Source organism: Solea senegalensis, linkage group LG7 (assembly GCF_019176455.1).
Source record: "Solea senegalensis isolate Sse05_10M linkage group LG7, IFAPA_SoseM_1, whole genome shotgun sequence".
In the NCBI taxonomy this organism is placed as follows: domain Eukaryota; kingdom Metazoa; phylum Chordata; class Actinopteri; order Pleuronectiformes; family Soleidae; genus Solea; species Solea senegalensis.
In genome coordinates this window covers 20629428-20653053 of record NC_058027.1, presented here as the reverse complement: position 1 = coordinate 20653053, position 23626 = coordinate 20629428, and the positions used below count along the sequence as shown (strand labels likewise).

General features: G+C 41.8%; 4 protein-coding genes across 7 annotated transcripts; 2 read left to right on the top strand and 2 right to left on the bottom strand.

Moving 5' to 3' along the window:
* The first annotated feature begins 116 nt into the window (after positions 1 to 116).
* psmb1 (proteasome 20S subunit beta 1) lies at positions 117 to 3365 on the top strand. Its single transcript, XM_044030512.1, has 6 exons — positions 117 to 312; positions 652 to 759; positions 1964 to 2045; positions 2341 to 2470; positions 2551 to 2657; positions 2767 to 3365. Exons 1-6 carry the CDS (start codon positions 212 to 214, stop codon positions 2950 to 2952), a joined length of 714 nt encoding a protein of 237 aa, XP_043886447.1. The 5' UTR covers positions 117 to 211; the 3' UTR covers positions 2953 to 3365.
* An 818-nt stretch (positions 3366 to 4183) lies between these two features.
* psmc3 (proteasome 26S subunit, ATPase 3) lies at positions 4184 to 6320 on the bottom strand. The gene is made up of 2 exons (XM_044030508.1): positions 5336 to 6320; positions 4184 to 4638 (listed from the first exon to the last, which is right to left on the bottom strand). Exons 1-2 carry the CDS (start codon positions 6278 to 6280, stop codon positions 4300 to 4302), a joined length of 1284 nt encoding a protein of 427 aa, XP_043886443.1. The 5' UTR covers positions 6281 to 6320; the 3' UTR covers positions 4184 to 4299.
* A 16-nt stretch (positions 6321 to 6336) lies between these two features.
* LOC122772445 (TATA box binding protein) lies at positions 6337 to 11497 on the top strand. Of its 3 annotated transcripts, none has more exons than XM_044030510.1 (9): positions 6337 to 6400; positions 7248 to 7448; positions 8414 to 8576; positions 8980 to 9157; positions 9303 to 9390; positions 9514 to 9605; positions 9864 to 10031; positions 10205 to 10299; positions 10386 to 11497. In XM_044030510.1, exons 2-9 carry the CDS (start codon positions 7398 to 7400, stop codon positions 10463 to 10465), a joined length of 915 nt encoding a protein of 304 aa, XP_043886445.1. In that variant the 5' UTR covers positions 6337 to 6400; positions 7248 to 7397; the 3' UTR covers positions 10466 to 11497. The 3 variants fall into 3 exon arrangements, with proteins under 3 accessions (XP_043886445.1, XP_043886446.1, XP_043886444.1); XM_044030511.1 differs by having other exon boundaries at positions 6337 to 6506; positions 7310 to 7448; XM_044030509.1 differs by having other exon boundaries at positions 6337 to 6506.
* A 156-nt stretch (positions 11498 to 11653) lies between these two features.
* On the bottom strand, positions 11654 to 23551 carry wdr59 (WD repeat domain 59). 2 transcript variants are annotated; one of them, XM_044030506.1, is made up of 27 exons: positions 23484 to 23551; positions 22658 to 22707; positions 22196 to 22331; positions 21822 to 21907; positions 21466 to 21546; positions 21298 to 21335; positions 21082 to 21170; positions 20868 to 20984; positions 20689 to 20766; positions 20431 to 20587; positions 20253 to 20332; positions 19709 to 19838; positions 19118 to 19209; positions 18664 to 18828; positions 18303 to 18398; positions 17787 to 17891; positions 17537 to 17658; positions 17234 to 17387; positions 16414 to 16470; positions 14303 to 14436; positions 13845 to 13926; positions 13634 to 13746; positions 13241 to 13391; positions 12766 to 12847; positions 12551 to 12662; positions 12214 to 12356; positions 11654 to 12126 (listed from the first exon to the last, which is right to left on the bottom strand). In XM_044030506.1, exons 1-27 carry the CDS (start codon positions 23535 to 23537, stop codon positions 11891 to 11893), a joined length of 2940 nt encoding a protein of 979 aa, XP_043886441.1. In that variant the 5' UTR covers positions 23538 to 23551; the 3' UTR covers positions 11654 to 11890. The 2 variants fall into 2 exon arrangements, with proteins under 2 accessions (XP_043886441.1, XP_043886442.1); XM_044030507.1 differs by lacking the exon at positions 16414 to 16470.
* Positions 23552 to 23626: the final 75 nt, after the last annotated feature.

The window sequence follows — 23626 nt, the reverse complement described above, 5'->3', positions numbered from 1 at the left end:
ATAAATAAATACATATACCAACACAGCCAAACTTTGTCATCGCCATTGTTAGTACCTACACTACACAAAACAACCTGGTTTGGCGCTGTGGCGCAGAGTCCGACTGACTGAGCCTGCTGGTAAGTCGACGGTAAAAGAAGAGTCTGCCATATTGCAGTGATACAGCGACTTTAACAGAAAGATAACTCGTGAACAATTCTGTGGGACAAAGATGCTTTCAGCGCAGAATTTTGGAGACTCCGGGAAGATGAAAGAATATCATTACACGGGTCCAGTGGAGCACCGCTTCTCACCGTACACCTTCAACGGCGGGTGAGTTCACAGTCGGCTATTTAGTGTGCTAGCTAACATGTACATTCAGAGAATGCTACTGAGCTAGCCAGCTTAGCAAACCGAAACAATCAAAAGTGAAGGTAAAGATAACTTTGTTAACAGAGCAGGGTTTCTTCGTGCACGTATCTTAACGTATTGTACGACTTAAAATAATTTTCTACTATGCGTATAATGAGATCCGCCACCTAACGTTACACTTTCTGTTTAGAACCGGTAGCTTAGCGTTAGTTAGCAAGTGTTCGTGTATTTTCTTGTTTGGGTGATATTGTGTACAAACTGAATGTATGGATGTCTTTTGTGTTTGGTTTTAATTTTCAGCACTGTATTAGCTGTTGCCGGGGAAGACTTCGCCATCGTAGCCTCAGACACTCGGCTGAGTGAAGGCTACTCCATCCACAGCCGGGACTCGCCTAAATGCTACAAGCTGTAAGTGTGCACAGTCACCACAAGGCGCCTTATTAACAATAATAAGACATTTTGACATCCTCAAAGACGCCATAAACACTCACCAGTCATGTATAACTGCTTGTTATCTAATCATCCAATCGTACATGAATTCAGTGCACTAAGTCATGGAAACATGATCATGCAGCCTGCGCAAGTTCAAAATATCCAGTTTTCTCTGGGTGAAAATACCTTGCCGATGCCAGAGATAAAGTTTTGATAGAAAGTTAGCAGTAAGTCAAATAACCATTAGTTATAACAAATGTTTGAAGAAGATTATTTCTGGTAATTTCCTTCTTTAGATTATTTAAGAAGGTTTATAAGAAGGTGGGCTACAACATCAGAGGACCATATCAGGTGCCATTTCTGTCAGCTAAGTACAGGAAACTGAGGCTACTATTAACATGGAGTTTGACATCAGAAGATTTGGGCTATGTGGCGTGGTCCATTGGATCAAGATTTTTGCTGCAACATCTGGATGGTATGGACAGGGTTGAGCTTAAACAACCTGAAAGCATTGATCCTGTCTTGTATCAAAGGTTGAAGCTAATGGTGGTGGTGTCATGATGGAGTTGGAGAAACAAGGCTATTTTCTTGGCATACTTTGGGCCCCATAGTACCAAATTGGCATAGTTTAAACAGCCTACCTTAGTATTGTTGCTTAATAACCACTTCCAGCAGGTTAGTGTGCCAAGTTCCAAAGCTCAAATCATTTCAAATTGTTTTCTTCAACATGACAGTGAGTTCACTGTACTCAAAAATGGCTTCCACAGTCAATCTAATAGCATAACTTTGGGATAAAGTGAAATGGAAGATTCACAGATTCATACAGCCATCAAATTCACTGGTAGCTGGATGTCATGTCAATGTGTATTAAAGTCACAGAGGAATATTTCCAGAACCATGTTGAATCTATGCCACATCGGATATTCTGGTCAACCCGGTACTTTTAACCTAAGAAGTACCTAATAAGGTAACCAGTCAGTATAATCTTTTATAAAGGTGTTATGGGTCTTTGTGTCTGTTTTGTTGAAGTCACTGCTGAGTTAATACTTGTGTAATATGTGATGTCCTCTGTTAGGGGTCAGACTGTATATGATCAGAATCATAAACTCAACTGCCATTACCACACAAATAACTAAAAAAAATCTGTTTTTGATCATTGCATTGATTACTGACTTCACAGGACAGACACAACCGTCATAGGATGCAGTGGTTTCCATGGGGACTGCCTGACTCTAACTAAAATCATCGATGCCAGACTAAAGGTGAGCTGATGCAGCAAGTTTTTTGGTTTCACTCTCTCTAATCTCTTCCAAAAAGATATTACATTCTACTTCCTCAGCTAATTGTCCTTTCTACACTTGTCCATGGGTAAATGCAGTGCAGTATTTATTTTTTTGGAAAAAAGTCGTGTGTACATAAACTATACACTTTGAGCATTTATTCCACAGACGAGCACAAATTTCCTTCCACGCAGCCAGGGGCTATTTTCTGCCCCCTATCAATACTCGGAGGACATTTGTGACCTCATTGTTTCTAACATGTCCCCTCTCCTCTTAGATGTATAAACATTCAAACAATAAGACCATGACCAGTGGAGCCATCGCTGCCATGCTGTCTACCATCTTGTATGGCAGGAGGTTCTTTCCTTACTATGTCTACAACATCATCGGAGGACTGGATGAGGAGGGTAGGTACTTTAACACAAATGTTAATGTGAAAAGCCTGTAGTAACCTGTTAATTTGTAATACATTAAATTTTCAATGTAGGAAAGGGCGCAGTGTACAGTTTTGACCCAGTGGGCTCTTATCAGAGAGATACTTACAAGGCTGGAGGATCAGCAAGTGCCATGCTTCAGCCGCTGCTTGACAACCAGGTAAAAGAAACATGCACATGCTTACCAATTTGCTGTTGCCACAAATGTGCATTACTGTTGCCCAGTTTCCTCACAAGGTGAATTTATGTCCCACTCTCTCTGCCTCTAGATCGGGTTTAAGAACATGGAGGGTGTGCAACATGTCCCTCTGTCTCAGGAGAAGGCAGTGCAGCTGGTCAAAGATGTCTTCATCTCAGCAGCAGAGAGAGATGTCTACACCGGAGATGCCCTTCGGATCTGCGTCATCACTAAGGAGGGCATTAATGAGCAGACTATACCGCTGAGGAAAGACTGAGGAGTGAAAGCAATGTATCCATCTGCCTCTGCTTTCTTCTTTGCTCTGTTCTTTCCACATTCACGCTGTTGGTTTGACTCTTACGCATCCAAGTTTCTTAAAACAGGAGTTCTGTTTCAGTCTTTGGTGTGAGGCTTTTACTGGAGAGCTTATTTTCTTTATCGGTTCACTATCTGTCAATGTCCAGTGTATGCCAATCATCTCCCCAAATATTGAGTTAATGTTTCTACTATTGGGATATTTTACCTTTATTGGAAGAAAACCATTTATGAGATCAGGACTCCTGTTCTGAGAAACTTTGTCTCCACTCACCCCACCCTCTTCTCTGATTCTGTCTGGATTTTTCACTATGTTCTGGAAAGATACATACTGCTATACTTTTTACATTCTTAATAAATGTTAAGAACTGAAAAGTCTGCTGTTTTTCTCTGCATATGTTCAGACTCATATCTCATATCTGGAACATTGTGTGTGGCACGAGAAAGCCGTGAATCCTTAAAATTGTTAACAGTAAACCATAAATCATGGGTCAGATGCACTTCGTGATATGTGTTACAGCCTTTGCTATTTGCCAATTTTATTGTTTCACATAGCAATTTTGATTTAAAATTCAAATCTGACCCTACTACATTTCTCATGAGCTCAAATTAACTGTCAGTTAGTTTTTACTTCTATATACTCATCAGCTACAGCATTAAAACAGAATCGGTTTTAATTTTATGAGCTATCATCTATGTACACTGACTTATTTTTGCCTTTATAACTGGCATTAGCTGGTTATTTAAGTGAACTGTGAAGTGACCACACATGTTCTTAGAAATGTGATAAATTCTGCTACATGCACTTAAACATTTCAAATCCAAAAGTTATTTGATTTCCTGTTTCATATATTTATTATATAGTTTACAAATTATTTTAAACCCTGCTTGTGAATATTGCAGTAATGTCAAGACTACAAACACCATTTCAGACAACTTTGATGGCTTTAAGGGTGTAAAGAGGATTTAAACGAATATGAAAAGTGGATTTTACCTTAATTATACAAATTTGTATTTCACTTGTAAAAATATTATCTGATGGAGGAAAAAAAAATATCTGCGATACACATATTTCTCAAGACCAGTAGACCTTAATATCACTAATGTGGATCATAAATCTGGATCAGGTGATACAGGATAACTCTATCAAACACAAGTGGTTTACCTGAAGGAAACATACCAACAAACAATGGTGACATTTTATTTCTTTTTATTAACTCAAATTAATCAGCAACAACAAGTGTTTACTCGACAAATGCTTAACAACCAAAGACGCTCTCGCACTCAAACACAGACACTGGCAGTGTCCTCAGGCGTAGTACTGCAGGTTGGCCTTCTTCTTGGCCTGGACCTCCAGGATTCCCTCCATGTAATCTTCATGGTTCAGCTCTGTGGCTCCACGACGCAGAGCAATCATTCCAGCCTCCACACACACGGCTTTGCACTGGGCTCCGTTGAAGTCGTCGGTGCAGCGGGCCAACTCCTCATAGTTGACATCGGGGCTGACGTTCATCTTGCGGGAATGGATCTGCATTATGCGAGCTCTGGCTTCTTCATTTGGCATGGGGAACTCGATCTTCCTGTCCAGACGACCTGAACGGAGCAGTGCAGGGTCCAAGATGTCCACTCTGTTGGTGGCAGCAATCACCTGAAAAAAACATTATTGCACAATATTAATGCAGTGACAAATTATTGACCTCTGCAATGATAAGGAACACAGATACTGGTGGGCAGTGCTTTTCAATCAAAGATAAACTTAAGGGAAAATCAGTTTGTGGTTCATTTGTTTACCAATCACAGTTTGACATTTTTCCAACTGCAGTTTGAAAAAACATGCTTTTGGAAAAACACTTTTACTTGTCACTGTGTTGTATGTATAAATCATAGCAATTTCCATTCCATAATATCCATTTGACATGAGAAATTCTGTTTTGTTCCTTAACATTTCAGTAGAGTTCTCATTTCTAAATTTTTGATACGATTAACGTTAATTGATACAGTCACTGATGTTAAACTGGGCTATGTATACTGACATTTTTAAAATAAAAATGTAGTTAAATTAGAGGCTAAAAGGGCTCTAAAATTGTATTTTTTGTGACTGCAGGTAGCATTCAAGGGCATTTCGTAAATTTGTGATCATTCAAAGTCGGCAAAAGACAGCCTGGGCTTAGTGAAGTATTTCCATGATGTTAAGGGTTGTTTATGGATCATATTGGATTTAGGCGTTTTCTTTCTAATATTGCGCAGCCAGTTCAGCACTAGTTTGACTATCTCTGGAGTCCAGTGTGACAAACATCAACCACACAACTTTGTGTACAGTGTGTTTTTGATGGCAGCATCCTCACCTTGACCTGCATGTTGGGCTGAAAACCATCCAGTTGGTTGAGTAGCTCCAGCATGGTCCTCTGCACCTCTCTGTCTCCCGCCTTCTCGCTGTCGAACCTCTTAGTTCCGATGGCATCAAGCTCGTCTATGAAGATGATGGAGGGGGCTTTCTCTTTGGCCAGGGCGAAGGCATCTCTCACCAGCTTGGCTCCATCCCCGATGAACATCTGAACCAGTTGTGGACCGGCCAGCTTCAAGAAGGTGGCTTTGGTCTGAGCAGCGCAAGCCCTAGCCAGGAGGGTCTTCCCTGTGCCAGGAGGACCATACATCAGGACGCCTTTGGGTGGTTGAATGCCCAAGTTTTCAAACTTCTCTTTGTGGTTCATAGGCAGGACTATGGCCTCCACCAGCTCCTGGATCTGCTTGTCCAGCCCTCCTATGTCGCTGTACTGCTCCGTGGGGCGCTCGTCCACCTCCATGGCCTTCACTCTGGAGTCATACTCGGTGGGTAAGGTCTCCAGGATCAGGTAAGAGTCTTTGTTGACACCCACCAGGTCTCCAGGCTTCAACTTCTCGGCGTCCACCAGCCCGATTACCGGCAGGAAGTAGGTCTGTCGAGTGGAGGTCTTAATGACGGCGCACTTTCCTTTTCTCTGCGAGTCCAGATCCACGTTAGCCCCGTCCTCTTCCTGGTCGTTGGGGTCCACGTCCAGCAGCTCGATCACATTAGACACAAGGTAAGGTAGCGTTTTGTTCACCTTTATCTTCTCCGTGTTTTCCTTAATTTTATCCTTCATGGCCTGTAGCTCGTGGGTCACCCGTAGCACCTCGCTCTTCATGATCTTTATCTCGCTGTCCAGGAGCCGAGTTCGTTGAACTATTTCATCCGTGGACATTTTTAACACTTCCTCGCCGATGCCATCTTCCACTTCGTCCCAAACTGACTTGTCACTCAGCGACGCCATTTTTGCTCTGTCTCGTATGAACTGTGACACAGAGGGAAATAAAGGTTCCGCTTCCGGAAGCCGACGGAGAGGAGTGAGAGGATGCTGCCGCTGTTGGGCGCCGTAGAAGAAGAAAACTGAGTATGACACGAGCTTTCGGCTGATTTAAAGTATTTTTGCGCTGATTTAGAACATACACTGTTTGGTTTCAGTTGCGAGTGGGCGACTGGAAGTGCACGAAAGACCGGTGAGATATTTCAAGCTGCATTTATTGTATCAGTAGCTTCTTTCACTGCGACCGCAGCGACTTCGTGCTTGCTGGTGCATTAACCGTTAGCTGTGTGGCTAACTTCTGCTAGCCTCTGCGCTCTGACACTGCTGGTGTAATTTGGGTGTAGAATCTGTCATTCGTATTGCGTACACTGACCTTTGGCTTTGTACTCAGTGAGCCGGGGTAACGGAGCATATACGCGTTATAGTATTAAAGCTAATTGATGTAATTTAGCTAGCGGTGATGTGTTGGCGCCACAGCTGCAGTTTCATGTTATTTACAGGTTCCTCATTCAGAATTGATGAGGTACAATATTACGATTTTCTAATCGTAATATTGCACCAAAAAAAAAAACCACATTACAACAGCATCGATTATTTAAATATAAATCAAATTGTATGTTTTTGTTAGAGCGCAGGGGGAGGCAGAAAGTCTATTGGACTACACAGACTACCAGTCATAAACAATAGTATGTGTTAATATACCAAGAACATGCATGAGAATGCGGGATCTAAAAAACAGTAATGAGAAGAGTTTCCATTCATTCATCTACCACTTTATCCTACACATGGCAACTTAAGTCATAAAAAGACTCTAGCCTTTAATGACTTTGACAGTTATCTTTAGTGACCAGGACAGGCAGACAGACAGATGATCCTTGAATTGAGAGATGTAAAAACAAATTTCCAACTTAATTTCCTGTACTTTTTTTTACAGGACAAGAAAATAAAACGGAAAGGTGTTCCTGACCAGTCCACTGGTTGTTTGTTTCTCCACAGCAGCAACAACAGCACCTGCTGTGTAAAGCCTTCCTACCTGTGTTACTGCCTTCTCTGGTGGCAGTAAAACTACTATAGGAGCTCAAAGATGGACCAGAACAACAGTATACCAGCCTTCCAGGGTCTGGCCTCTCCTCAGGTAAACAATGCTATGTTTACTACAAAAAAGCTCCGAAACCCTGTAACATTTTTGCATATTCAATATTTTTGCGGTATTTATGTTCTTTGATATATTATACCTTTCCTGCCATATTCCCCATTGAAAATGAATGGAGACAGAAGAGACCAGTCATTTTGCCTTTAATCAAGTAATTTGTATGTTATGTCTGATTAAGCTCTGAACTGTAAATTCTTCTTTGGCCACAAATTGATTGATTCAATGATTATTAATTGAAAAGACATTTCACAAATTTCTCTCTTATGACCAGAGGCATATTGTGTGTTAAGTTATGTCATGTTTCATCAATATGAATGCAGCTACAGATGTATCTATAAAGGGTTGAGTACAGCTTCTTGATGGCTTTTTTGCCACATGTCTACACAGCCTTGCTTGAGAATAAACAATGCTTGCATTGAAGATTTACAACTGATTTCTTCAATTCATCGATGATCACCTATATGAACATGTTTAGTAAATTGATTGTTTATGTCTGTCTTTATGGCTCAACACTGTCAAGACATTGTTGATAATGATCTCCTGCTCTCAAAATATCTGACTTAATTTAACTGGAGATCAGGAACAATGGGACTAAATGTTTGAGTTGCTCCACTATTTGGAACTGTTAAAGGTCTTGTATAGTGCTTTTCTCGTCTTGATGACCACTCAGTGCACTACACACCACAGTTTTGCCGTTTCCATTAACATTTGAAGTGTCTTCTCCCATCAGGACCTAAACATGGTACCACCATTCTTTTCTCTGGTGAAAAGAAGCAAAGCATGATTGTACTGTTCTACCTGATGGATCAATAGTGTTTTGTTTTTTTACTTTTTTTTTTTTAATGCAAAGAAGACATTTGTGGATTATTTGCATTTGTTCCTTATTTGGTTCCTCTGCTAAATCCCACCTCCAGCTTCATGAGTTTTGATGTTGTCCATATGTGCAGGGGGCCATGACGCCAGGCATGCCAATGTTCAGCCCCATGATGCCATATGGCTCAGGCCTGACACCTCAGCCAATCCAGAACACCAACAGTCTGTCTATACTGGAGGAACACCAGAGGCAACAACAGCAGCAGCAGCAACAACAAGCTCAGCAGGCTAGCACAGGTAGAACATGCACAGCTGTTATATTCCTGTCCATTCTCTCCCAGCCCTTATCGCAATATGTGTAAGATCATTATGAGGAAAAACAAACACAGCAATTCACACAATCATTTTCACGCAAGCACTTTTGTGTCGGTCTTGAGAAAACGCTCCCTTTTTAACAGGAAGAAATCTGCTGGAGATTAGAGATGTCCTGATCCCTAGTTAACATTTGTAATAGCAATAATAAATCCTACACCACTGGAGCTAGAGATAGTATCTGCAGGATTAGGACAGAGAGGAAAAGCAGAGTGTTATATTGTATTGTATCCTAATTTCACAAAAACTGATGTCTACCATATTTATTCTAAGAAATGAATGTTTAAGTTTATCATGATGGAGGAAAAAAAACCCTCTCTGTTTCCAGGTCTTCCAGGTACATCAGGGCAGACTCCTCAACTTTTCCATTCCCAGTCAGTAACAGGCACGACTACCACAGCACTACCGGGCAACACGCCGCTCTACAACACCCCGCTGACGCCCATGACTCCCATCACACCGGCTACACCTGCTTCAGAGAGCTCTGGAATAGTACCACAGCTACAGTATGTTTATATACAGTTAAATAAATTGCCAGGATTATACTTTTTATGCCACTTTCCCCCTCATGTTGCAATGCCTTAGTAATAATCAATATGTCCTTTATGTCCTGTAGTCAGTATGCTGTGTTTTGTTTTACTCTGCCTCCAGAAACATTGTGTCCACTGTAAATCTGGGCTGTAAACTCGACTTGAAGACCATTGCACTGAGAGCCAGGAATGCGGAGTACAACCCAAAGGTGAGACCTCCTGAACAATTTCTGCCATAAAAATATAATGGAAATGCTAAACAGCTGGTATAACTATGATGTGAAGCACTGCTGCAATAATGGGTGCCTCCCCTGTCCTTTTTTTTGTGACAGCGTTTTGCTGCTGTCATTATGAGAATACGAGAACCCAGGACCACTGCCCTCATCTTCAGCTCCGGAAAGATGGTTTGCACTGGTGCCAAGAGGTGAGAATACAGTCTTAATTGTCAGATTTTCACAGTAGTATTGTCTGTTGTCCGATCAGGGGGCAGGGGCCAAGTGATATGTACATGCACCTTACTGAATGAAAGACTGTGTATGGATGAACATGTATTTATATGCTTGACCCCTCTGTATAAAATGTAGCTCCCAAATCCTATATCAATAACAGTATTAGATGGATGATGCATGTTATCCTTATTTTCCTCACCATTCAACATCAATACAACTCTTCTTCTCTCCAGTGAGGAGCAGTCAAGGTTAGCAGCCAGAAAGTATGCCCGTGTTGTGCAGAAGTTGGGATTTCCTGCCAAGTTCCTGGACTTTAAAATTCAGAACATGGTGGGCAGCTGTGATGTGAAGTTCCCCATCCGTCTGGAAGGATTAGTCCTCACGCATCAACAGTTCAGCAGGTCACTCTCTTTTTCTCATTTTTTGAAGCCAAACAGACATAATGTGCTGTGTTGTAATAATTGTAAGCATCTGTATGCTGTATGCCGGGCAGTTGTGTTTGCCTTGCTGTGTGTTTCTTGATCATGAGGCTTGTTCTTGTAACGTCTGCTACACCGTGACTTGTCTGTTGCAGTTATGAGCCGGAGCTGTTTCCAGGACTCATTTACAGGATGATCAAGCCCAGAATCGTCCTGCTCATCTTTGTATCTGGCAAAGTTGTACTCACGGGTAAGACCTTCTTTAAATATACAGCTGAAGATTAAGTTACTGGATGATTTATTTAATGTTACCCTTGTTTTTTTTTTATCTCTAAGGTGCCAAGGTGAGAGCAGAGATCTACGAAGCATTTGAAAACATTTATCCCATCCTTAAAGGCTTCCGAAAGACAACGTAGAACCTGCACTTTTTTTCTTTCTTTTTTTCCTCATTCACATGGAAGAGTCGTCAAAATGTTGACTTCTACAAGTGGACTGTTGTAAGTAAGGGCTGTTGTACAGGGATGTAATTTTAGTCACTTTTTACTTTTTGTTCCTGAAAGTTCTTTTTGTGGGGGTGGCATATTAAGGCCTTTTTTCTGTCCAGTTAATGCAGACTTTTTCGCAATTTTTCGGTGCTCCAAATCATCATCATGCTTGATAAAACTGTAAAGACATGTTAAAAAGACTGGACAAGAGGCGTTCTGACTGGGAGTGTTGCCATTTTGTTTTTTTTTTTATTGTATTATTTTATGCAGTTTTAAATAGTTATGCATATTGCATTTTAAGAACTGGTCTGCCAATTATATGAAAATGTGTTCTGGTTAGACCACCATTCCTGTTACTACAACTTTAGTTTCTCCCAAACTAGTATCCCAAACCAGTCATAAATAATGGAAACAGATGTCTTAAAAACATGGGATGTAATATATTCCAATCTGTAGTCAAAATGTGGATGCCCTTAATTTTTTAATTGATGGGAAGGGAAGGGAAATTATACCAGCACATTTTGAGCTATTAAGACACTGTTTCTGTGAAATAAATCAAAAATGGAAAGAAAAGATAATCTATTTTTATATTTTGCATCCTAATTCTACTAGCGCTATAGGTCTGATGGCAGGTAAACTATGCACAGTGCTGCCATATATATTTCTTTTTTTTTTTCAAGTTTTTCATTGTACTTTTTTGACCATCTAAAATTGTTTTAAACCTTTAACATTCTCATTTTAACAAAGATTTTAACCAAGGTAAATACAAATCTGTCTTGGTTGTTTTCTCAGAAATCCACGTTCAATTGTCACTTTTAGGGCACTTGTTGGTGTTTTGTGTCACAGGCGTGTTCAACTGGACACCGCTTTGAGAAAAGTGTAAAAGTATACCGAATAACTCTTTTGAAGCTCTTTTAATTGTTAATGTGCTGCACTGTGCATTAATAAATGTGTACATACTGACTCATGTAAAGCTGCTTCTTTCACTAGAGCAATGCAAAACAACTACAACTGAGAGCGTTGTAGTTGTTTTGTATCTTTGAAAAAAAAAGCTTTGAATAGCTTTGGTTTATGGACACAACAAAACCTAAATCATAAATAATGAATCTTTAGGGAAAATTAATGTGCAAAAAAGGTGTCTTTATTCTCTTGGGCTGTCATGACATTGTAATGTGTGAAAATGTTAATTTTCCTTCATAATGACACTGGAGGAGATGTGAGGATGATCATCTTTTGACATCCATGCAAGTCTTTCAAGTAGACACCCCACTCTGGACTGGGTTGGACAGGCTACTGCTGTCTTGAGGTTTTGTCTGTGTTAGGTCTTCTCAGATAAGTCACATCATCTGTGTCGCATTAGAAGGTGCTCTGCATTAGACAGTGGCACCCGCAGCCAGCCGGACACTCGTCCTGTCGACGAAACCATTCCATCATATGACTGGTGTGTCCTCCATGACCGCAGCTCAGACAGAAGTTGGAGGAGCCTCGTACGGCCACGTGACAGATGGCGCACTGGAAGGTCAGACGTTTGCAGACGGCACACTGAGTCCCGCGAGCCTGACTGCGACAGTGACAGCAATACACACCAAACTCTGCAGAGAAAACAGACGGAGACATTCAAACTTGTTAGTTATGTGTCGGTAGAGGTTCAGGGTGCAAGTGTTGGTAGAAGAACATACCGATGCCTTTGTGAGGTTCTGGAGGACAGGAGGCAAATTTGAGGACGTCGGCTCGTTTCTCCCGCAGACCCCAGCGGTACAAGATTTCACCATAACACTTCTTGAAGTCATCAAATTGCAGTGTGTTGGCGGGGTCCAGCAGTCTGTAAAAGGAAAGGAAATGACATCACAGTTCACAGCAGTTCTTTTATAACCACTCATATTTGACCTCAATGGGAAAACATCAAGAAAATCTGGAGAGTTTGTAAGGACTACAGAAAAGAAAACAGCAGGCTGTGAAGAAACCACTACATATCAAAGAATTCCAGATCACTTCAGACAGGTGGCACTACTTCACCTCTTGTTCATGTCGTGCTGCTCTCGCTCTCTTTCCCGGGGATCTGTGTAACCCGAGTTTCCATAGCGATAGTCATCGGGAGAGGATTCACCCCAGGGGTTGATGTCGGGGTCTGAAAATGAAATGTTAAAATTATACATGTTGATAGTGAGGAAATCGGTACCACAGCAGAGCTGTGTGTGTGTGCGTGCATGTGTGGCGCTGTGGAGTCTCACTTGTGTTCCAGGTGGTTGCAGTGATGGATTCAGAGGTGCTAGAGCACGAGCCGGAGGTGACGGAGCTGGAGCAGTAGCTGGACTGGGACGACAACAAACGCATTACATCACTTACTGTCCAAAACAGCAATTTGATGCAGAGAGTCAAGTGCTGCTGCCTCTAATGGTAAATAATGTAGACTTAACTGCACCAGGTTGTGAGAAGCTCAGTCTGGTGTGTTTACAGGGTTTGTAACTGAAGGACATCACATCTCAAGATTCTTTGATGCAATCTTTTCCTTTCTGATATTCTGGGTCATAAGAATTGCTGACATTCACCGACCTCAGATGATACCTGCACCTTCCAAGTGTGTTGTTGAACCTATGTAGCCTTCAGTTAGTGTCAAACCCCCAATATTTCATGTGTCAAGCAGGTGTAGCTGCACTGGAGGCTAAGAAAAGAAATCTGACTGAGAAGAAGATGACACAGACTTACATATCGAGAGTGGTGCGGGGGGAACATGGACGAGCGTGATGGCTGCTGTCCATACAGAGAATAACTGTCTGGAGGCGGCGCCTGTGTTCTGAACACACTGCACAGCATGGCCAGAGTCTGAACGTCACTCATGTGACTGTAGTGGTCCAGGCTGAAACACAATTGGACAGCGTTAAATGTCAGGCCACATTTAAAGGACGTTCTTTAACATGTGGTTGTACTGAAGGTACCACACCTCAGTGTAACAGTTTTACAATTCATTTTCCCGTTTAACAATTCATTTTCACCAAAAAATAAAAACTACTGACTGCTAAAAGAGAAGCAGAAGTGCACTGCCCACATCATTGTACTGTACACCAGTAGATATGTCCAGGACCAAACAAACAGACTCACAGAGTCTCCAGCAGGTGCCGTCCAAATGGGTGTCTGGCCCATGGAGTCTCTGTGTCAGGGTCTGGATCTGGACTAAGGTCCTGACTGGTCGCTGCAGATGCCAACGCCCACACCTACACTCCAAAAAAACAAACAATCACACATCTGTAACAGACTGATGGGAGTTGTGAAACGTTATCAGGAGACAAATGGAAAGAGATGAAGTTCGTACCTTTGCCACGTCTCTGCGTCCAACAGTGAGTGCTGCTGCTGCGTTCTTCTGACATGTTTCCTGAATGTCGTTCACATTAAGACTGAAAAGAACAAAAAACACAATCTATTGGATGGAAATGACAGAGACGTAGAGCATGACTTCACAGACAGACACAGAGGAGACAACAGGACAGCAGCTTTTGATCAAAGTTGTCTCATCTTTAAAACAAAAGATGAAAAAATGCTTATTTCAGTGTCTTAGAGCACAGAGTGACGTCATCTGACATCTGAAATCTGGCCCTTTCATTCTTTACACTTAAATAATAATCATAAATAAATAAAATCACTTAACGAACCAATAAGATTCATCTTCAGATACATAAAACAGCACAAATCAGTCATCACTATTATCAGAAAATTACTATCATGTATAAACTGATTCTGTCATCATTTGTGTTCCTATGTCTGCTCTCTCACATGTAACTCTCTCCCAGAGCTTTGTGGACAGGCAGGAGACAGGAGATCTCCTGGATGATGACTTTGCCGGCCAGTTTGATTGAACGGTTGCCGTAGTCCGTGCCCTCTCGCTTTGTCTTAAACCTGCGGGATTTCTGATGGACAGAAAGGAGGACAGAGGAGGGAAGAGGGAGACAGCAGGTCCAGAGGAGAGAAAAACACCACCTGATTAAAAGTGATGTCGATGACCAATTACTGACAGAGACTGTTCACACTGCGAACCACTGACTGATGGAAAATCTCTGAATTTATTCAAAGACAAGACAGCAAAGTCCCTGGGTCACTAACATTTGAGCTAATTCCTAATAGTATCATCTCAGTTAAGTATCTCAGGACTAGGTTGTTTTCATCCATTTAAGTTTCCAGTTTCCTGGTCAGGAGGCAAAAGGGTCAGCTGACCTGTCAGTGGACGTGCAACTGTGGCTGACAGTGACTCGCAGTGTGAACACACGGTTAGTTTTCAGTTTGAATTCAGATGCGGTGATCTCAGAAACCTGCAGACATTAAAGGTTAGTGGAACGTGACGAGACCGAGCAGCAGAGAAGAAAACATGCAGCAGTTCAACTACAGTTATATGTCCTGAAGCTTCTCGTCACTGTTGCTTCAACTTTTACCTGCTGGTGGATGCTAAGCTAACTGTGAGAATGCTAAAAATACCAGTAAAGATGACTAGTGACATTATTCAGATTATGACGTTTACATGAGATGCTAATATGGGTATAATTAGTCGATTACCTTTGAAATGACCTTTGAATTTAATTTGATAATTGTCATTCCTTGTTGCTTACAGTTTATATCAATGGACACAATGCTTCAGGATAAAAACTCTTATTGTCTTTAAAATTAAGCATTCAAGTAAAGATTCAAAGGCTCATTGAACTTCAGCAAGGAGGAACACTTTCAGAGAATGTGTGGGGTTTCAGGTCGGGTTTCATCATTTTTTCTGAAGTCATTTAAATACTGTATAATGTCAATGTGCGTATCTTTAAAACAACAATCACAATATTCTCTTAGACCATATATCTTGCCCACCTCTAGATGCTAACACAATGTATATTCTATCCTATTCCTGTTGACATGTTACAGAGCATAATCTGATGATGACTCACATATGTCCACTGCTGTGAAAACTCCGAAAGCATGTTTATAACATGATTATTGCTTACATTTTCTGACATTTTTGGATTATGTCTTTGAAGGTTCTCAGACTACCAGGTCGTCTTTCCCAAGAGGCTTCTTCAGTTCGGAACAATTCGGATTAAGGTAATCAGAAAACGTTGGTCTTAATCTAGTTAATTTAAAAATCTTGCTTACTATGCTACAACTGAGAATCTACTGACAGAATGCTTCAATGACAGCTGCTTTTATGTTAAATGAACAATAATATAAATAAGACATGACTAAACATTAAGCTCTAGTATGTAATATTTTAACATATTAGATTAGATTCTAAATTTAGTTTTCAGAGATATGGATTGTGGATTTCTTTCGTTAAAAACCTGTTTACCTGACTTTGATGAACAAACCAAATACCACTACAGTGTCTTATTCCAGTGTTTCCCAGACTTACTATGGGGACCCACTTTTTAAAGATGGCAAACTATTGTCATGGCCCAAATCCCAATATAAATCATGACATGAACAAGTTTGTACATAATGTAGTGACTTATTTTTAGCCAACTTAATTACACAGAAATCTTGACTGGAATTTGTTCTCCCGTGACCCATCTGTGGGTCCCGACCCAGTATTTGGGAATCACTGTCTTATGGTGCAAGTGTTTCAGTTTGACTGCCTTTTATTTTGTTATTTTTTCAACTTTTCCGACAGTGTTCAGCAACAGCCTGACACAACTTTTCTCAAACTAGGCACGATGACGACATCAATGACACTTTGATTCAGGCTAAGACATAATTCAAGTTAACACTGTCTCAGCCTGTGTTAGTCAGAGGAACATTAGCCGTCAGTTTCATGCAGACAACACGGTTAGAATCCCAATGTTGTTGTTGTTAAAGAGAGAAAACCAAGAAAGGTGAGGGACGGGTGGGTTAATGGAGGGATAGAGGCTCAGTACCGGCCAGTCGTGAAGGGTTTGGACAGACCAGCGGCGGGAGGCAGAGATTGGGAGCTTCTGATTGGGGGAGAGTGAAAAGGAGGCGTGGCCCACAGCCGCATGGCGACAGGCCGGAGGAAAAAAAAAAGTAAAAATAAATAAAACCCAATCAGGGAGACAGAGACTGAATGTTCACACAGAAACACCAAGATTTTATCACAGGGAGACATTGCTTCACATTCCCACACTGAGAGAACGGCTCATAAAAACACTGGGAAAGTGGCCTATGATGGACACAGGGCTTCACATGGTGACTGTTTAACTAAATGATTTTTGTCAAAAATGTAGGTTTTCTATACAAAAACAGGGCAATGAGTTAGAACCAAATATATTTGTTATAATCAGTATGTTGCTCTATGTGTCTGGATTTTTCTTGTGTGAAAAGAAACTGCAACTTTTATTTTGAAACTTTTGCAGTTGTGTTTTCAGTGCAGGTAAACATAAACAAAAACATTTGTGCACAATGAAGCCTGTCCTCTCTTCCCAATTGGTTCTCATCAGTCATGACCTGACTACCAAAAGTGAATCAAACCACTTTCTGTTTTAACTGCAGAGGAGATGACCTGCATCCTGTGTTTACGACACACAGCAATGAGTCAGAACGCCACATCTCTGTCCTCATCAGATTAATGGGGAAATTAGTTTTATGCTCACTCACTTGTTTTGTCTTTATTGAACCTTTTGTTCACATTAATGTGTTGAACACTTTTCAAAACACATCAAAAACAAACGTCACTTTTACACAACTGTACAAATGTACAAGTGTGTGTGTGTGTCTCACCCGTTCTTTGTAATAAAAGGAGGAGATGGAGACGGTGTCTTTGTCGGAGCGAGTCGGGCTGCCGCTGTACAGCCGCAGTGTGCTCTGAGACTCTGAACGCATCTTCATCGGTGTCAACACGCCACTGTGATAGGCCGACAGAGCGGACAGAGACCTACACACACACATTAAACACACATTATTAAAAGGAGCAATCCACCATATTGTGATAAAGAAACATCTTCATTTACCTTCAGACAAGTTTCTATCGACAAGGAGAAAAGAAGCTGTTTGTGTATCTGATGTATTTTATTATACTGTAACCTGGGAGTGGGCTCAGAGGGCGGGACAGAGCGGTGCATGGTGATTGGTCGCATGAAGTAGACAAGACAGCCAGTGCCACAGAAACGGGCCCCGGACGTCCGAGGGAACGGGATGTTGGCGTCCTAGAAAACGGTAAGATACATTTCTGCCACAGCATTGTCTCCAGTAAAGAAACATCTTCATTATGGGTCATAATCATCAGTTTCATTCAATGTTTTGCCTCTTAGATGCTGGTTTGACTGTTGGTTACCTGATAGGAGCCGTACATGTTGGTGACCCGAGGAAACGCCTGCAGGGCAGGAGTGACGGGGTTAGAGAGGATGAAAGGACCAGAGGCTGGACCGTCCTCCTGAGTCTGAGGCAAGGACATGAGGGGACACAGACACACGCACATAGATTTGACAACAGCTGATGTGCAGGTAAACACACAGGTACCTATTATAAACTGAGAAAATATGGCTCTTTTGTTTTTTCTTTGACTTTTTATTGATGAAAATCTTCATCCTCTGAACTGTCATGTCATTTTCAGCATTAAACCACAGTATTAAAGTTTAGGTTCTATCCTCCACTGCCTATATTTTCATTTTTGCTTACTGTGATGACATAATTTCTTGCTCCATATCTTTAAAATCTGACTGAATGACTATGGCTTTGTTTTCAGATATATTTGAACAGGATCATGCAAACATCTGTTTTTTTTAGAAGCTTACAGGCTTTTGGTGCATCCTGTCAGCCTGTGTGTGTGTGTGTGTGTGTGTGTTCTCACCATATCGGACTCCAGACAGGACACCAGCTGACGTACACACGGCTCCAGACAGTTCTGATTCCTCTTCACTTTCTGAAGGGACGTGTCTGTCAGGATCTGAGCACAGACAAACACAGAGCTGAATTCAGTGGACACCTGTCCCGACTGACATCTGATCTCAGGAAATAACATCCTCGGATACACGTCTCAGTCAGGTTGTCAGAGAGAAGCGTCTGAATTCAGAACACCATCCTAAGAGACATGTCTGAACTCAGAATGTCCTCATGGACATGTGTCAGTAATCTACAGTGACCGTACAGAACTGTTTTACAGTGTGCTGCAGTGGTGGTGGTGATGGTAATGTGTTCAGGAGCATCTGTACCTTTTGGATCTTGGTCTTCATGGTGGAGGGGATGGTGGTGGGGGAGACGAACTGGAAGGTCGGTGCAGCGTTGTTGGGATACTGCGCAGGAAACTTCACCACCAGATGAACCTGGTGGCTGCCAAAGTGAGCCGAGACCACACAGCTGCAGTTCACCGCATCCATCTACACACAAAATCAGACACAGCAGAAGCCTGTTAAGGGAATAGTTCAGGTTCTTTGAACCTCATATTATCTACACGTGTATATATTCACTGCTTTATTTCACTGTTAGAGAGTCTTTTCTGAGGCTTTGTAAACCGCTAACTCTCTTGCACACTCCTGGTAGCCATTTTTCTCACACTGATTCATGGCAAAGTGGGTGGGGACACCACAGCCAGCTCCGACTACTGCATGTTTCAGTACCTAAAAAAAATCTGAAGTATATCTTTAACGTGGGATTTTGCCGTCTCACCTCCACATTGACATTTCTGATTTGCAGGTTGACCAGAGAGAACTCCTGCTGCAGGGTCTGGGGGAGACCTGAACCCAGAGAGGTGCCCAGATCTGAGGGTGGAGACAACAGACAAACGACAGTTCAGGGACGACAGGTCAAGGATACACCAAGGACAGCTTATCATTGACTGGTGACTTCACATTACTTTCACACATGACATGGAAAACTACACAAGACAGTTTTTTCCATATCTGGAGCCAGATGCAGAAAAAAATTACTTTCATTCAGGATTTCACATTTATCTCTTTAAACATTATCCATCATGATGATATCTCACTCATAACTTTCAGGAAATGATCAAGAAATGTAGACTACTTTATCCTATTTTACATTTTTATTATTACCCCACACAAAGAGGTAACATGACCTGTTTGCATTTAGTCTGTCTGTGAGCACCACAACTCACAAGTAAGAGTTTTGATTTAGATACATTTCAGTAGTGAAGTAGATTATCTTAAAATAAATGTTAAAATAAAATGTTTCACAAAAATCACGTGGTCATAACTGAGTCACATATATAACAATGTAACTGAAGCCTTTCCTTCTCACCCTGTAGGTTTCCAGCAGCAGGACCAGTACTGTGTTGACTCTCCGGCTCCTGGGAGGACAAAGACTTATCTGTCTCCACGTTCAGAGACATGTCCTCCATCAGGTCCTCCACCATATCACTGACACACAACTACACAACAACAACAACAACCGTCAAGAGCATGACATGCACAAGCTTTAGGTCTGTCTGAGGCCGAGTCCACTCGTGTGACAGCAGCAGCGCTGATCTGCTGTGTCTTCTGCTGTGTTTTACACACAGAATACTAATTTAGAATGAAACCACACATCTGTCAATCCTGCAAATATGTCCCAATAAAAGCCTGGTTGAAAATGAATGGATTCAGGGAACTGAAATGCACAGTTTGTGACTGGTATAAAACTGGGGTGAAAAATCATTTCTGCTATGATATGCACACTAAAAAAATAGACGACAAGTGTAGTTTCACAAAAGGTGGCAGGTCTCATGCAGGCAGTGCAGTTAACATGTGTGCCACGAACATGTCCAGTGTGGACCCTAATTTTTTGTCACTGGCTGCACACTGACCCTCTGCAGCTGAGGATCCACCCTCCATATCCTCAGTGTCTGATCTCTGGACCATGTGACCAGCTGGTAATCCTTCGAGCCTGTAATGTCAGCAGCAACAAAAACAACAACAATAACTAAATATTAACACAGATCTGTTTTTTGTCATATTTGCATTACTTTCAGTGTGACTGGTCACCTTCTTTCTGCGGCCTCCACCGGAACTCAAGCACCACATCGTCGTGTCCGACAAAGGCGTGGACGGGACTGTTGAGGTCAAGCGTGCTCCACAGTAACAGACTGTTCTCTCTCCTCAGCTGAGGAACCATCACTGTGACCAGACCGTTAGAGAACGGCTGAGACCACACACAAATAATACGACATTGTGAACTTTGACCTTATCTTGTTCCATATGGTTTCCTTTAGTCCTGTATGAGCTCAGGAGTTGATTACTCACCGTGTACCTGGCCTTCCACACTGGCACCTGACAGGAAAGGATGTTCAAGTACTTCCTTGGCTGTCGGTAATCCCAAAACTTAACACACAGACAGTTAAATCAGACAGTGAAATACAGTATTTGTATCAGAGGTAGATTTGTGTCATTTTAAACTCTCAGTTCCAACTCCCAACTCTCACCCTCACTGAGTTGTCCTGGCTGGAAGTGGCGAGGATGAACTCATTGTCTGGATGCCAGTCAAGGCCATGGATCTTGGACAAGTGAGCTGCAACATACTCCACTGCTGTGTTTGGTTTCTGTAGAGATGAAACCAGCTGATAAATCACAGAAACAAACGACAAATGATAGATTTGAGTAGGGTTCAGACGTGCTGAGTTGAAATCGGTCACTCACTCTTTTATCCCAGATCCGTACATCTCCATCATGGCTGGATGCGAGCAGGTGCTGGTTCCTCTTGTTCCACTTCACCTGAGATGCCCCGGCTGCAAACACAAGAATAGAGTGACGTCCAGAGACAAAACAAAACAGGAGTGAACATACAAGGAAAAACACCAGTAAAGTACATTTCATGTGTTCTTTATAGAGGTGACTACATATGATAGTACTCACCGACAGCAGACAGAGCCACCGTGGGTTTCCTAGTGTCTCTGTGGAGTTAGGGAGAGATCCATACTTCATAGTCAAGAATTGATTTAATTTGTCGATAAAGGTCATGAGACAAGAACAGATGCTAAAGGAATGTCTCTCCTATGCCACATCACAATTAATGTCTCTGACCTTGTGTCCCAGATGTAGATGTACGTGTCCACTGAGCTGGTGACCAGGAACTCCGGTTCAAACCAGGACCAGTCCAGATCACTGGAGACGGTGAACACATCGCAGAGAGTAAGTGAACATGTGAAAGTTGATGAACACATCACAGTCAACCAACACGTCACAAAGTTAATGAGCACATTACACAGTTAATTAACACTTCAGTGCAATCAGTGCAACACATTACAGTGAGCACGTGAACACAGTCTGAGCAAAAATGTCTGATCGTATTGGATCAATCAACACACCGCAGTTAGTCAGTGAACATGTCACATCGAGTTATGCGAAAATAGGTGATTGTGATTTTACTCTGTCATTACCTGATGACGCGTGTGTGTCCCTGCAAGGATGTGTGAACTTCTCCACAGCCCTCCCTCCATGAGTACAGATCCACACGCTGGTTACTCTAGACACACACACAAACTTGTTTGTTGTTGTCAGTGAGGACACATCGTAGACATAATGCATTCCCTTGTCCTTATCCTAACCTTAACCATCACAATTAAGTGCCTAACCTTAACCCTTAAACCCAGTTTTAACCCTGAAAAGGCCCTTTCAAGTTGTGGGTCAGACCCAGACCAAATGTCCCCACACAAAATGTCCTCACAAAGATAGGTTTTGTATGTTTTTTGTGTACAAACACACTCAGTTCTTGTGAGGAACCTTTGTCTGATTTGTGAAGAGGAGAACTCACCGAAGCAGCAAAGACATGAGACTCTGATTTGTGTGGGTTCCACTGAACTGTCCCCACATCCCATTTACTCTGTCGGCCAATTTTTCGAGGAGGTTCAGATGGAGCCTCCAGGTTCACCATGTACAGGAAGCGTCGCCTGAAACACATCAGAAAGTTACAATTTGTGATGACATTTTCAGACAGCAGATATCTGGGCCAAGAATTTTTGTTAGATTTTATTAGTTAAGCCTTTTGTTAAGTGGCTAATATGTCTGTTTTTCCAATCAGAGCGTGTGCAGCTGCATGCTCTCACTGGATATCAGTATTGTGACAAAAGGAAGTGTCATAAAACAGTAACACATGAAGTAAACATGGATTCTTTAATGGAAAGACAGTGTTTTTGGTTGTTGTATTTTTAATAGTCAACTCACTTTTCTGTTCCCACAATGAAGAACTATGGTGTGTTAATGTGTCTGAACTCACCCAGACAACACAGCATGAGAGCCCAGGCAGTCCACTGACATGGCGGTGGCCTGAAAACACAGAAGCAGCAGAAGAAGAAATAGGTGATGGTTGATCTGAAAGCTGCAGACAACATGTGACAAACAGCTGAAATGTAAGTTGGAATTTTACATTCTATGTGGAGGATCTGAAAAATGACACTGGTGTCAGGGTCAGGAAACGGGTGTCATTATTTTCAGTCAAATTTATCAGCAGCTATTGTTTTTGGACTGTTGAAGGACTGATGAAATGGTTGTCAACTTCTTTATATCTTGACCGAGTGGTCAGTGTTATGACTGTTAAATGTAAATATGTTTTGGATTAAGTAATCAGATTTATCAACAATAAATTGCAGTGGACGGTAGATTCCTTGTTAGTTACTGGTGTATAGCAGAAAATAAATAGTTGTTAATCTACAGTATAAACTGATGATAGGTGAATTCCCTGAAATAAGTGGTATGAATCTGTAATTTATAGTTTACTGTGGCTGTGTACTTCTACACATGATTAATATTAGTTTGACATTAATTTACTTTCCTGAACTCGGGTCTTTCTTTCATGACGAAGCTCAACCACAACATGTTTCAATCCACGAATAAAGTAAAGGATTATTCGGTTGGCATTGGTTAATCGATTAACCGCTGCTTGACAACACAGTGTGAAGGTTAGAATTTAGTCCGTGGCTTGTTTAGTGTTTGACGGTGTTAACGGGACTTTCTCGAAGGTGTTTCTCCGACAAACTGTTCTCCACCCGAACCGTCGCTTCCTTCGATCATTGATCACAGTTTAGCTTTTTGAACTAAAATACCTGAGCATCCCGAAACTCCACCACCACATTCTCACTGCTCCAGCGAGCCGCCATCTTCCTCGTCTTCTACCGTCAACAAAACGTCACGTGACCCCGATGATACCTGACGCTGCGTTCACTGCATCTAAGAAAACTAACAGAAA

Coding starts and splice junctions, on each gene's coding strand:
- psmb1 (XM_044030512.1), top strand. CDS start 212: ATGCTTTCAGCGCAGAATTTTGGAGACTCCGGGAAGATGAAAGAATAT. Junction 760..1,963: donor TCGCCTAAATGCTACAAGCT/GTAAGTGTGCAC, acceptor CTGACTTCACAG/GACAGACACAACCGTCATAG. Junction 2,658..2,766: donor AGCCGCTGCTTGACAACCAG/GTAAAAGAAACA, acceptor CTCTGCCTCTAG/ATCGGGTTTAAGAACATGGA.
- psmc3 (XM_044030508.1), bottom strand. CDS start 6,280: ATGGCGTCGCTGAGTGACAAGTCAGTTTGGGACGAAGTGGAAGATGGC. Junction 4,639..5,335: donor AGCCCAACATGCAGGTCAAG/GTGAGGATGCTG, acceptor TGTTTTTTTCAG/GTGATTGCTGCCACCAACAG.
- wdr59 (XM_044030506.1), bottom strand. CDS start 23,537: ATGGCGGCTCGCTGGAGCAGTGAGAATGTGGTGGTGGAGTTTCGGGAT. Junction 21,547..21,821: donor GGACACACACGCGTCATCAG/GTAATGACAGAG, acceptor CACCGTCTCCAG/TGATCTGGACTGGTCCTGGT. Junction 14,437..16,413: donor AAACCCTTCACGACTGGCCG/GTACTGAGCCTC, acceptor TCTGTCCATCAG/AAATCCCGCAGGTTTAAGAC.
- LOC122772445 (XM_044030510.1), top strand. CDS start 7,398: ATGGACCAGAACAACAGTATACCAGCCTTCCAGGGTCTGGCCTCTCCT. Junction 9,606..9,863: donor GTTTGCACTGGTGCCAAGAG/GTGAGAATACAG, acceptor TCTTCTCTCCAG/TGAGGAGCAGTCAAGGTTAG. Junction 10,032..10,204: donor ACGCATCAACAGTTCAGCAG/GTCACTCTCTTT, acceptor TGTCTGTTGCAG/TTATGAGCCGGAGCTGTTTC.